General features: G+C 36.3%; 1 protein-coding gene across 4 annotated transcripts in view; it reads right to left on the reverse strand.

Moving 5' to 3' along the window:
* LOC124110314 (rho GTPase-activating protein 8-like) overlaps positions 1 to 11,345 on the reverse strand; it is a 46,545-nt gene extending 35,200 nt beyond the window's left edge. The window contains exons 1-4 of one of the 4 annotated variants that reach the window (XM_046469580.2): positions 10,662 to 11,345; positions 4,400 to 4,507; positions 2,300 to 2,326; positions 693 to 731 (exon numbers count right to left, since the gene is read on the reverse strand). In XM_046469580.2, the coding sequence (XP_046325536.1) occupies positions 693 to 731; positions 2,300 to 2,326; positions 4,400 to 4,507; positions 10,662 to 10,704 (217 nt within the window). In that variant the 5' untranslated portion in view covers positions 10,705 to 11,345. Of the gene's footprint in view, positions 1 to 692; positions 741 to 2,299; positions 2,327 to 4,399; positions 4,508 to 10,661 lie in introns of all 4 variants that reach the window. The other 3 variants (XM_046469579.2, XM_046469581.2, XM_046469582.2) reach the window with 3 other exon arrangements.
* Positions 11,346 to 15,063: the final 3,718 nt, after the last annotated feature.

A 15,063-nucleotide genomic window follows, 5' to 3' on the forward strand; every position in this document is an offset into this window, starting at 1 on the left:
TTTCCCGGATGAATCATTTCTAATACCAAGAATACTGTATTTAAAGAATTGTGTGAAAATAAAAGCCAACCCAACAGTACAGAAAATACTTTCTATTATATTGTAGGAATGGATTTCTTCTTCTTCTTCACTTAAACTTCTTTTCCAAATGTAACTGTCCTGAAGAATTTTCAGTATTTTGTAAATGTCATAAAGATAATGTCCTATCAAAACCATTATGTCATTGAAATATCTGAATGCTCAAAGGTCATGTGTCCAGCAAAGCTTAAGTATTCTCTACTGTATTGTTCTTTGAGTACTTTCATGATAACATATGACAATGTAAAATATTGTCACAATGTACAGTATTTTGAACCCAACATTGCCGTGTATCACTGCATCAGTGTTCCCTAATATTCCATGATGGTTGTGTGTGAACAAAACATAGACAGCAACAACACACTTCATTAAACCTGCATGTGACAATAATCATGGCCTTTACAAAGTGAATTGTAAGTGTAAGTTCATCACTGTCAGTAACAAAACTGTTTCATATCAGAACATCAACAAGTCCCATGCTGTTAAGTGTGTCGACATGTTTTAGTGGCATGAACAATGTGAGCATACAGTATGACAGTTGTTAGAATGCTGATGTTATTGGCACAGAGTATTATGGCAGCACACAACACCAACGCTTGTCCAGGCAATCTTACCAATATTCCAGTCTAGCTGAGGCACATGTATGTCGTTCTCTGGAAAACCTCATAGCAAAAACGCATGCACGTATTAAAGTTACGTCCACATTTGTCTAGTCACAGACAGCTTGACAACATCAAGAGCAAGCTAGACCATCTAAATTGCATCATCAACATGTTAGCTGTGTTCATTTTATCTTGTCATAAAATTATAAGAATCATGCGTCACATTTCTCATGTTTTGAGTGAAAACTAATTAAAATATTTATAAAAATCAAATGATTGATAGTCTAAATATATGATAAACATAATCTTAGTTCAAAGTTTTAGAGACAAGAACATGTTATTCTACTAGATGAAATTCATATCTATAATATCATATAATCTGACAGGTGAAACTATAGGTTATGGATAGTTATGAGAGGACACCTGATATATCTACAGTGATACATGTCAAGTAGTACAATCAAATCAGTACACCTTTGTTAGTGCTACTTACCTATCTCTGAGCATACAATCATTTGTTAAAAGTACTTAACATTAATATCTTAGGTCAGTTGTTTCCTTTTATATTTACTATAGAAAAACTTAAATTATTCTATTAGAAAGTCTCTTCAGTTAAAAAATGGATGAAATTTACGCTCTAATAAATAAAACCCATTACTGTTTTTGTAACTGAAGTATATTAATATATCAATGACCATACAAGCCTCAGGCCTACTGAGTCACACCTTAGTAAATATATTCATAGGAATAGTTTAATGTTTACACAGCAGGCAGAGGGGTTTAATAACGCATCTATCTGTGGTTAACAGAATACTAAGCTGTAACATTACTTTCCTAATTACAAATACTTTTTTGGAGAAAAGACCTCAATGATAGAATGGACACATTACTAGCAACCTTGGACACATGGTTTAAGAGCTAGCAACAACACAGACTTGGTATCCTGATCCAAATCATCATTGCAGTAAACATGGTAAATAATATATATTGCATACCTGTTTCGAAAGAGTATTTCATTGCCTTTCATGTTATGTTCATGTTATGTTCATGTTTTGTATTGTTTCAACAACTGATATCATAAATAAAGCCTTTACTTTATGAATAAACCTTTAACTTTAGAGAAATACTCAAAAACATTTATACAATCTCCAGATGTTAGTCATATCACAGGATTGAAATGCCATTGTTTAAATTGATTATAATTCCGGTATCATCCCATACACCAGTTCTAGCTGTAAAGGCACAGATATTGGTTAGTGCTTTCATTCCTAGTTGATTGTTCCAGTCATTTAAACCAGATGTGCAATAGATGCCTAGATGCTAGCTACCACGTCTACATGACAACCTGTCACTCACTATAGTGCAATAGACATGTATATAGTTGTACATTACAAATGTGAAAATATCTTTAGCACATGCAGCAATATATCAACATATCGATCCATATGCAACATAGCCCCAAATAAAACAGCAGTTTAATCAAATAATAGAGACAAATAGACAGCCCTTGCCAAGAAATCAAACTAAAGCATGCCCTTAACAAAAGTGGAAATTAGTCAAAAGCTACATGAGAAATGAGAATATCTGATACCGAGAGTACAACATCTCATGCAAAGTACCTTCATCTAATTCTGCATCGAGCTCAGCTGTTTTGACAAAAGATGAAAAAACAAATTCACTTCATGCAACAAACTAAAACATGACAAACACAATCAATCCCACAAGGACAATTAAACATAGTCAGACATTCTTGTAATGTCAGCATTTTGAGAGGTAATGGCACAATAATCTTCTCTTTGGCTAGACATGCTGGAAAGAAACAGATTATTGTGCAAAGGATGTAACTGCATAATCATGATTATGGAAAAATATAAACAAAATAGTAAATTCAACAGATTTATAAACATATCAGAAAATCTTTGTTAAATCATGCCTTCACCATGTTCACAAACTACAAACATTGATAATTATTATTAATACTTCGCATCTCTTTGAGACCTATGTTCAAGTTCAAGTATGTATTTTTTTAGTCACCAATTTCATATTCTCCACATCCAGTTTAATTTCATTCTCTGAATACATACGTATGTCTATGAATAATTAATTTGTCTGTTAATGAAACAATGCATAATCTTGACTAAGTTCCAAAAATAAATCATTCATACAATGAACATATTCCTTTGCATAGCAGCAGGTGTGCATATCTGACCTGTGTGTCTCTGCAGTATACTATAAATCATAATACCATAGGCCATGGAAACAGTGGTTACTTATCTTAGTAATAGGCACACTAATCAACCTATATTGCAGTACATTGTCTGAAATAAAGCATGATGTTTAAGGAGTCCTACCCACACCTGTAAGTTAAAATAAAGATTCTGGTGTTCTTGAAGTTTCCTGCTATAGTATTTCAACCTTGGAACCCTTAAATCTTTATTGTTTAACATTTAATAGATTGATGGCAAGGACCCTTGACTTTCATGCTTACTTCCAAACATTAAAAAAATGTACATTTTTTTGCAGATCTTTCAGAAAACAGTCACATGTACAGTCTGCGACTTTATCCACTAGTCTGAAGTCTGAGAACAGAAAATCATAGTCCATACATTCATAAAGATACAAAAAGTCTATTTTGAGGTTGTTGTAGTTTATTCTAAAATACCACACCTAACAACCCTATTAATCCTACTTATCATTACCTTGGACCTATTAGTATTAGCAGTGAATCTTATCATAATACACATACACAAGCTTTATATATGATGCTTCACATCTACATGTCATCAACATTCTGATTTCAAGGAATGACTAAACATGTAGACTTTGTGTCAATCACTGAGTCAGTGATCTGTCCCTTTGCAATCAACTGTCACTCAAATCACTTTCAAATGCATTACACTACTACAGCACCAATGTTTGTTACACAACCACTGACAAACTTATATCACTTCCACTTACATCATCCTGTGATTAACATGTCTGACATGATTAACCTTATGAGGTCACTTGCAGAGCCTTAATTATGTCAATTATGTTAATCCCTGAAATTATGTGATCAATTTCAGCTATACAAAGTTTGCTTGGTGCTTATGTAGGACAGAAACACATGCTCGTTGTGTCATGCATGTTGCTATATATTTTCTCATTTCTATATCCTCTTACCACATTAGCTTGACTAGTTGAGAGAAACCATTTACACATTAATTCTACATTTCTAAAATATTCCATATGATAATAAAAATGTTTTTAGTCTTCAACTGATTTATTCCTTAACATTCTCCTTTTCTCAAAATGAACTAATAAACCATTATTGATGTATCCTGTGGTCTGAGGAAAGAGACTGCAAAATAGATTATTTAGTGCATCAACATTTCCAAATTCAAAACACCAAGAAAAAATTGCCAATATACCTGATTCCATTCAAAAAGAGCTTTACACCAAACCACAATACAAACACAACTAGAACTGACAATGACCTAGCTTTTGTACAGTGCTTTCAGCCAAATTCAAGGTCAGGACAAGTTGAACATAAGCATGGCCACACAGTTATCTGTTTCCCAGTAGAAATTCTGGTTTGTAATTAGACTTAGGTCACATGTTCAATCATATCCTGCAGCTGCAACTCTTTCGTTTCCACTCTTACTGAACATAAAACCATCACTGTGAACAGAGGGGTTATTTGAACAAAACAGGCATTGATGATAGAGCAACAGTTTCACCTTCTTTTGTAGAGGACAGCTCTGTGCCATCGACATCAAACTCCAACTCGGGTTCATCTGTGTTCATGAACAACTCAGGATCAACACCAGCCGCATCATCACCGAATGCTGTGGAGGGAGAACACAGAAAACATCACACATCAGAAAAACTATGAAAGATAGATCTGGTTGCATAGAGTGTTAAAAACTACTAATATCAAGACATTAGAGGGTTTTTTCTTCAAATAATATAAAAACTAAACCATCTAAAATTTATCAGGCTGCCTGTCCACAATAGGCCTGGTGTCAGATTGATAACCATGGTTAAGAAGCAATGATCAAGCAAAGATTTCTTAGTCAGTGTACACATGGTACATCCTTAATCGAACAATACCATTTACACAATTAACGCTTAGCAACATTTCAGGTACTTGCATAATGCAAGTACCTGAAAAGATATGTTATCAATAATTATTTAGCGTCACTCAGAGTTGACAGAACATGTTAGACAGTAGTCGAATATGAGAAAATATTTGGTTGTCAAATCATTCTCGAGGAACACTGAAAGAGTGACTTGGGTTTTAAAGTGCAGATGCATTCTAGCCCTGGTATTCAGATAACATATTAGGACACAGCCTAAAAAGCCCCAAATTCTACAAGCCAGACAGGATTATGATTCTTTCAGCCTTCGAAATTTACACTAGTCTTCTGGCCTGAGACTACTAAACTGTGCTGAAGACAAGTAACAATCCAATGATGGTAGTCATTGACAAGAAGAATTTGAGGACTCATAATATTAATTCTGCACTAGTTTTCAATGCATCAATTTTGCTACAAACTGGAAATGAAGATAACTGACAAGAAATGCAAAAATAGTAAACACTTTTGTCTCATTCAAGCAGAGCTAGCTACAAACTCTGATAACTAGTGAATGAAGGTTTACTATCAGTACTCTGGACTCGTCGAATCTTTAAAAAAAATAAAAATTCCAAGGCTGCTTTAACATGCAAGCTGTGACTGTGTGTGAGGCATGAGCTGTAGGGTTTAAATAAGTTTTAATTTGCATCCAAATAATCAAATGATCTTCTTGTTTATATTTTCTTAGGTCTTGAATAACGACAATGCAGTGATCCTGCACAAAATTCCTATAAATGCAAAGAAAACATCTGCTTAACAATGTTGAAGGAACCAAAATGAAACAAATAGCCACACAAGAACAACCACCAATCTGTTACTGATAAATATAATACAGGGTTATATTTAGAACATTCACCTAACTGACAGATGTTACTGGAATGTTTGGTGACTAAAATTATTTCACTGAAGCAGTACTGACAGAATAAATACATTTTGGAGCATAGACTTTCAGCAGTTCTGTACAATAACATTAATCATGTCAATTTTCTGAATATAATGGTCACATAAAACATCTAAACAGAACTAGAAACATTCGCTCCTTCAGAGTAATTTTGCAGTCATGCAGGACCTAAAGTTGAGTCATTAACATGAGAGAACACACTGATCGTATCATTGCAGATGCAAAATTCTTCAAATAAATCAACTACAATGGTACATAACAATGTTCCTCAGTTCCACAAAATGTCTGGAAGTACCATTATATATTTACTCTTAATATACATGGGAACGTCAAAGACTGGTGTGGAAATGCAAACTCAGCAATTTTTGCAATCCATAGCAGTGTCTGCTACTGTTACTTGAGTTTTCTGAACAGGGGTTTACTGCTGTTCTAATTAGATATACAAGTGATGTACAGATGACATGAACACCATACTGTCATTTTATTTCATTTTAATTTGTATACCTTATCGTGCTAATCCTTTGCAATTGTCATGCAAAATACTTGGTTTGACCTGAAAAAACATATTTTTCCAAATCTTAAAACACTGATCCAGGTATGGTGTCGCAGTGAATTTGGAAATCTGTAAATGAATGAGGCAGTTGATAAAACTTTAACCTGTATCAGGGATCCCAAGAGTCAAATATAACAGCAGATGACCTCAGATCCTAAGGACTCCATAATTTTGAATACTGGCTTTACTACAGCAGTGTAATCTGGCCTCGAGCTCCTGACAAATCAGTGGTTGATAGATAAATTCTGATTACATCCCCACTGCCATGGCTGCATGAGGTTGCACAATATTGTCAATAAGTCTGATCACTGTGTGGATTAGGTCTCCCCCCCCCCCCCCCCCCCCCCCAAGGGTTATCACTCCACGTCCTATCAGCATGATCAGTATGCAAATTCAGCAGGCACTGTGGCATCCTTGAATATCCACATTATTATTTCCATACTACAGGGAAGGTGGGATGTCAATGGGCACTCTCCAGCTAGCCTGTATAGGTTGGGAGATAATATCATAGGTACCCAAAGGGCTAGTAGAATTTCGGATTCTTGGGGGATGTCTTTGTATTTGTTAGTTCTTATCAATGGTTTCCAATTAAGTGCATCCATGTTAGTTACTGTTAAGATATACCCTGGACCACCTGTGCCCTTCCAATAAGAGTATCATGATACACCCGCCTCCTGCATAGATTAATGTATCAATACTTCAGTCACTGTACAATCCATATTGCCCTCATTAATCTAATTTGCACAGTTTAGGCAGGAAATGCTCAGGCTCATCCACACAGTATTATGCATGCATTAGCAGTGTTAAGCATGGAAATATAGGAGACATTGTCATAACATGAATGTTAATACCAGTAATTGAAGATTTCGGGGGTTTCTGGATTAATTACTATAGCAGCAAACATAAAGGACCCAAGGACCCCCTTTGATATCAAACACTGATTAGTTTTATAAGATTTAGCATTTTGTTTCTTGATAGGCGGTACTGTAAAAAGTTGGCCCGAAGTTAAAAACTTTGAAAATACTCCTTTAGAAAAATAATACAGAATTAAAACATGAATTGATACCTGGGTAGCATCAGGTTATGATTAATAATTACAAATTATATAACTGATTACTTCTATATCCACTTTTGTTGTTTACACTTTAGTTTTTTGTGAAATATTAAGCAATGTGTACAAGTTAAAACAAATACAAATGGAATGAAAATCAGGGAGATGTTTTATAATCATGATAATACCAATGTTTACTGGTAGATTAAGATTAAGGAGGTCCTTAGATAACACAAATACAACTTAACAAGCTTAGGAACTCAATAGTTCCCCTTTTCAGTGGTATGAGAATATAATGATATACAAAAATATCCTTATCAACATGATTAATACACAGATACACAATGAATTTGTTTTTAATCAATACATAGTTTCATGAAAGAATTGAAAACAGAGTGCCCTGATGCATGGAATTACCTTATACCTCATATGAAATGAACACAGTCACTATTGTCAAGGTGGAAAATGTCTGGCACTAGATTACCGTATTCGAAGTAATAAGCGCTCAGGGCGCACTCACAATTTAAAATAGGGGGCTCTGTGCGTATTATACATGACAGATATATTTTTCCAGGATTTAATTGCCCGTATTTTAGGGTGCATATAACACACGAGTGCGTATTATACACAAATAAATAAGTCTTGTGTACATTGATCAATCGCAAGGGTGCTAATTTACCAGGGATTGTTCACTAGCCAATATATTAGCAAATATCGCAGTGGGCGCTTATTAGAGCGGGCGCTTATTACGTCGAATACGGTATTATTAATCATGTTAAAAGAGACTAATTCATACATGTGCAGCCCATTTCATACTGTTTTGGTAAGCCCTGTGATGATCCAGGTTAGAATTGGTCTAACAAAGAGGATCAGGTGGTCAAGCACGCTGACTCGGTTGATGCATGTCATTGTATTCAAATTTTGTACATCAATGCTCATGATGTAAATCACTGGATTGTCTGGTCCAGACTCAATTCATTTACAGACTGTCATGATACAGCTGGAATACTGCTGATTGCAACATTAAACAACAAACAAAGTTTGCCTGATACACCTAGGGCTACACACTATTTCAAAGTACACATACAACTTATCAGGTTACAATGACTTTTAAGTATGCCACAGGTGTCAAAGTATACCAGATACTATCTCAATTACAAGGGCTCAACAAATCATCAGCATGTTGACCCATCTTGGAACATCAGTCCATCACTAATATAAAACTAATCAGGTTACACTAACTTTCAACTCAAGTATCTCATAGGTGTCAAAGTATACCAGATATTGTCTCAATTTACAGGGGCTTAACATTTCATTAGAACATCCACCCATCTTGGTACCATGATAATTATATAATATATAATGAAAACATTTCTGGGCCTAAGGTACCCTTTCTCAAAGTTGCACACACAAAATATATTCTTTTACAAATCATCTCCATACACATGCAGGGATAAATCAAGATTTAACAATGTTCTGTTGGCCAGAACAATAAAATACAGTCTCTGGGTTTAACCTTGACCTACAAAAGAAAGGGTCCAGAGGACTCCCAGTTGCTAATTTCAAGGGTCCTTACAGGAAATATGAGGGTCTTGTAACGTTATGAAACTGTGTAGTTTACTGTACTGTAAGATTTAATAATTACATAATTACATGAAGTTTATATTTCTTGTCACAATGATTATTGTGTATGGGTTGATTTAACTGTTGGCCCTTTGGAAAGTGACCAGCTATATTTTACAAAAAGCTTGCTGAAACATAAAGGAGATGGCCCGTCTAGCTTGTCAAAATTTCATAATTTCAAGATTGTTGACCCAAGTTGACCATCTGTTTTTGCAAATGGCCAATGTGGTTGTCATGGCCTGTGTTCTTGGTGAACTTTCATATTAATTTTACAAAACCATGTTCATAACAAGGTCCCACAAATCATGTAAATTGTGTGTCAAAATTGTGTACAATCACTTAGATTCATTATAACAGTCCCAATCTTTAAAGGCTCTAGGACACCTCTGCAGTTCTAACACTGCTACCAATCCTAACATGCTCCTTTTCTAATGGCATTGATCACTGTGTATATTTGTTTACATAATTACATTTCATAAAGAAAACTATTTCCTTCATGTTCAGTAAAAGTTAATGTGATAAACAGATGCTATATTTATGCTGTAGGTCTCAGTCTGATACTGTTGCACCATAATATTTATGGGTCGCGGCCACAAGCTATTGTTACTTCATACTGTCAGCTTCAAATATATTGCATGGATATGAAAGAGGAGTTCCCATTGTATGTATTGAGTGTTACATCATTAGTTACAAGCGTCATACTTCCGAGACTGAATGCTCCTGACCATGATGACATCTGACCTCAATGGTCACAGGTCACAAGAGAAGGATATGTCATAGTCACACAGTTATCTTCTGCAAATCAGACTCACTTCTATCTAAACTGATAACGTTCATTAATAAAAAAGAAAAACAATCATTTAACACTTGTAACAGCTTGGAATATATGGTCTATTCGCTATTAATGCAGTTAGTTTCCAAAATATTGGAGTCTTCTAGCCCAAAATTGGGTCTTACTCTTAGCTTCACTTTCAGTAATTTCAGTGTTATTATATGGGTTATGCTTGGTGTATGAGACCAAACACAATTTCTCTAGACTTAGGCTTTGGACTGCTTGATGGTCGCAGACAGTTAGTTTTGATTGTTTGCCAGTCACACTGGTTACCAGTGAAGACAAAGATATATATCAATGAACGATCCAAGTGAACATTATTCACCTTTTTACACATTTACACAAAACTCAGTATACAACTTTTGCCCCTAGTCCAAAACCCGAGCCAAATAAAATTCTGTTTGGTCTAGCAAGCTCAACTAATGACAGCCCATATAATACCACTAACTGCTTGAGCTGGGATGATTCAAGAACTGTATCATCTGATACATATCACAATACCTTGCTCACCATCTGATACATATAACGATACTTGAATGTACTCTTTTCTGTGGAGTGTGCGCCATCTTTTTCACAGACAGGAGGGCCAAATACCTGTCACCCTGACAATTTACAGTTAGCAGTGTCACATATGGTGCAATGGATCAAAATATTTATGTTTTCACCACTAATTTTCCCTACCAATTAGTGTTTGGTGTAACTGTTACGAAAGCAAACATTTAATGTAAGAAACGATACTTTTAACATAGTGTGCAACTGTTATTGATACTTGTAAGTTGTATCAAGAAGTACAAAATCGCAATCCACCAACGCATCGTCCCACTATATCATACTATATGCAGCTGAATACTGATCCATTCAATCAAAGTAATTTGTTTACAGTGAAAACTTGTAACAGATGCTTACCACCTCTGGTCTCTTCTCCAAAATCCTCTAAATTGTGTGACATGATGTAAAAATGTATATCCTCTTCTGTCTTAATCACTTGGCAACATTTACTTCATGCTGATTGCCACTTGATTTTCTCCAGTCAGTAATGTTTTCGATGTTGTTTTTGACATACCCTGTAGTAAAATCCAGATGTTGATGACGTATACGATAAAATCATGCAGTCGTTACGTCGTCCAGATACGACGAGGGAAAATAATAGGAAGCTCTGAATCAACGGTGAACGTGAGAATGTCTGATCGAATGACTTCAAACCTTCGTGTTTACAAATACAATACGGGTGTGAGAAGTGTAGGAAGGCTTTGTGGCAACGGTGGAAAAGCCTAATCGTTGTTTGCGAAGGTATTCAAATGATAGGTTGCAGTGACTAACAGTTAAACTCCTGTTTCATTGTGGCTGACAGCTGAGAAAAATCAAAACCGAGCTCTCTTCGTGTCGTCTGCCCCCGGAAGCCACCTTGTGTTGAATGTTCATTACAATCCAGTTGAAACATTGGCCACAATCTTGAAATCCTTTCAATCTAGAAGATATGATGGTAATATCCAACCACACAAAGCTGAACAAATATTTGAAATGGAACTCTAAAACGGCAACAAACAAACAAACTGCACTTGACTGACTGCTCCTATGTTAGTTTACGTCACATCTGTAAGGGAGGCTACTCCATGATTAAACCAGGCATACCGCTAAAGAATTCACAGGACGACATAGTTGCCCCAGCAACTACGTAAATAAACTGATTATTTTGAATTCACGCGATTCTATCAAGGTCTGGTTATTAGTATATGTGATTAGAGCTGTGGGGACATTTATTATGGTCTCATTAAGTTTCTTCCCACCTTGTAGGCCAAGGTACACTACATTCATCCTTTTAACATTATTACAGATTGTTTCCATTTTAACGGAAAAGTGAAACCATTGTCATCATTTTAATACATCAAATGCGAATTAAAAAGCGAAAACAATCACCTTCTAATTGATGCATGAAAAGAACACCGGTAATTAACATAAGCGGATAAGCATCCAAAACTGATTTCAATTAGCACGTATTAACGAGCCAAGGGTATTGGGTACATATGGACGCCACGTGACGGGGATTACCGACAACTGATGCAGTACGTGACTTCTAACAATCAATCACAAATAATAAACCTACATCGATGGTACATGAGTACAAATAAAATATTGTAATCTACAACATGTAGAGCAAGATGGCAATTTATTATTTGAAAATAACGTGTTTTAGTTAGTTTGTTTGTTGTTTAACGCCGCACTCAGCAATATTCTAGCCATTTGACGGTGGTCTGTAAATAATCGAGTCTGGACCAGACAATCCAGTGATTGATAACATGAGCATCGATCCACGCAATGGGGATACGATGACATGCATCAAACAAGTCAGCGAACCTGACCACCCGATCCCGTTAGTCGCATCTTACGACAAGCAAAGTCATTCACCTTTTGCGACAAGCATGGGTTGCTGAAGACATTTCTACTCCGGATCTTCACGTGTAAGAGCTAAGATCCTTTTTTAATGGTGGGGGTTTTGTTGTTTAAGAATAATTGACGCTATTTTGCAAGGTTAGGCCATATTCAGTTGTTGTCTTTTTAGAATGATTTAAGACCGTAAATCAAGTGTTGGGATTTAAAAAATAATAATGAAATTCATCTCCAGTTAATTGTGAATCACATAAAGTACACACTCCCAGGTTCAGCCGTCTTCCAGTTTCTATGGGAAATCTATCTTTACTTTAAACAGTAAAGACAAGATACTTAATGGTTGACAACTCTTTGTTCTATAATGATGCGACGTTTCGGTATAGATTCTTATACCGTCAAGCAAGAATGAAAAGACAGCTCAGTAAGGGTTATATACATCAAATAAGGATAAACAAAAACAATATGAGGGTATGCATGAAAGGAATTAACAACAACAAAGGATAAGGGTTGACTAAAATAGTAACAACAGAAATAAGCTAATAGTTGATTGATATCAGAAAGAAGCCAACTGTACATGACGGGGTACAAAAATACAATTGAAATATACATCATTACTTGTTCTAAAATAAAGGCATAGTCTTTTTCAGATATAATCTGGAAGAAGTAAGTAGTTTTCGAAAGAGGGAGCGTCCTTTGTGTTATATGTATACCTCAGATGAATTTTTCGTATCACTCGTCTAAGATTGCAGAAATTGAAAGCGATTAAGTTGAGAAAGATGCCCTCATGCTAACTAGAAGTTTGTTCAAACAAGTTTATTCATATAGTAACATCAACTTACTGATATTATATTGTTCAGAGTGTATAAAAAGAATACATATATATTTGATATAAGAGGTTGAATTGGGTGAGTTAATCAATTAGAAGTAAGTAAAACAAATTAAAAAGAGATCAAAGTATCTATGATATAAATATCTGGCATGAGTAAAGACAAAATTATCACCATTGATGGTTTGAGGAATATTGACTTTGTGGCGTCGCAGAAAGGAAAACCACAAATGCTAGTTGATGGACACCCTCCACACCAAGCATGTTGAAAGACGGACAGGCATCCTCTGGGGTTGTGTGAAATCTCTGTAAGCAATGTATTGAGAAATGCGACTGAAAATAATCGTCAATCAGAAGAGAAAATAGGACTCATGTTTTTCGAGCAACATGTAGATGATGGCCCAAGAAGAAAAGACAACACAGATGTACGCCATGTACACTGATGAAGAAGCCAGCCTAGACTCAGCAGATGTCCACGTCTTCCCTTCTTTCCTTTGATTTGTAGCGCCCTCTGCAGACACAGGAGGAGGGCGGTTCCTGTACATCCTCAAACTGGAGCAGACGTTCAGCTTGAGACAGCAGTTGGTCAAACGTACCTCGTTCAACGACGGCGAAAAGATCCCGATCTCAACTTCAATCACTTTAGTCATGCAGCTGACACCATTTACATGGTCGGCACCTTCAACTCATTCCACACCATATGGAAGCAGGTCTACAGTATTCCTGGTAGAACCGTATCTACAACTTATCCTCTTGTGTATGTACTCTTGCCACTCCGCCAGATGACCACATACATCAGGCAGTTCGGACGGCTCAAGACAGAGGTCCAACAAAGAATCAACCGCCCTGTAGCCCTGTAGTCCCCGCCCGTGTACAGATAGACTTAGAACTAGCTGCAATATATGCTGCTGAAATACCTTTATGAATGCAGAAATGAAATGGTGCCACATTCACTATTGTCAAGCTATCTAGCCTGACCCAGGAGCTGAGTGAAGCCGTGCTGTATATGGTTGGTTGGTTTGTTGTTTAACGCCGTACTCGGCAATATTCCAGCTATATGACGGCGGTCTGTAAATAATCGAGTCTGGACCAGACGATCCAGTGATTGATATCATGAGCATCGATCCACGCAACTGGGATCGATGACATGCATCAACCAAGTCAGCGAGCCTGACCACCCGATCCCGTTAGTCGCCTTTTACGACTAGCATAGTCGCCTTTTACGCCAAGCATGGGTTGCTGAAGACCTATTCTACCCCGGAATCTTCATGGGTCTGCTGTATATGGAGAAGCTTGATGTATAAGGCTTGATGAGCAGAGGTGGAAGCAAGGAACTGAACACCTGATGCCGAGAAAGCAGAATCTTTCAAAGACTACATGGGTAGATTGCGATGCATGTCTCCCCTCCATACCCTCTGGACCACAATGCTACATCAGACCAAGAACAAACAACAACTTAGAAGGCTTCTACAGCCGTCTCAACAGAACACGTCCCAACTACCACCCTTACATCTACCGGTTCATCGCGGTCAAAACCTAGACTGAGTCAGCAGACAGAGCCAAGATAATCCAAGTGAACTTTGAAGTAACCCCAAGCAACAGAAAACGAGTCTACATAGAGATTGAGAATCGCCTGCTTAGTTCGAAGGATCAGTTTGCCCAGGGCCAGAATTCGAAGACTCCGCTGGCATTCCTTGAATGCTGTTGGACATTTACTAACATTTGGTTGACTTGCTAATCATAGTAAAGCGATTTTAAAATTTAAGATAATTTAAAAGATTTAATGCTGAAACAATTAAATAATGATATAAAATATACATGTGTGTGTTGTTATATATGCTAATATATATATGGCTCATAGCAAATATTTTACACATGTTAACATGTGAGAATCAAATTCATTCTATTTTCATTATTCAGCGTTTTTTATCTGTATGTTGTAAGGCAACAGACTGGATTAGTTATTTTGGGACATCTTATTACTAATCAGACTGGCCTTTTTGTGAAAATTAGGAAATTAGATTATTAATTCTGCCTGGTCCATTATTCATGGGTCTCATTGATCCAGAGACTAAACGGTCCAAGCAGTAGAAA

Source organism: Haliotis rufescens, unplaced genomic scaffold (genome assembly GCF_023055435.1).
Source record: "Haliotis rufescens isolate VD_foot unplaced genomic scaffold, xgHalRufe1.0.p SCAF_5, whole genome shotgun sequence".
Taxonomy (NCBI): domain Eukaryota; kingdom Metazoa; phylum Mollusca; class Gastropoda; order Lepetellida; family Haliotidae; genus Haliotis; species Haliotis rufescens.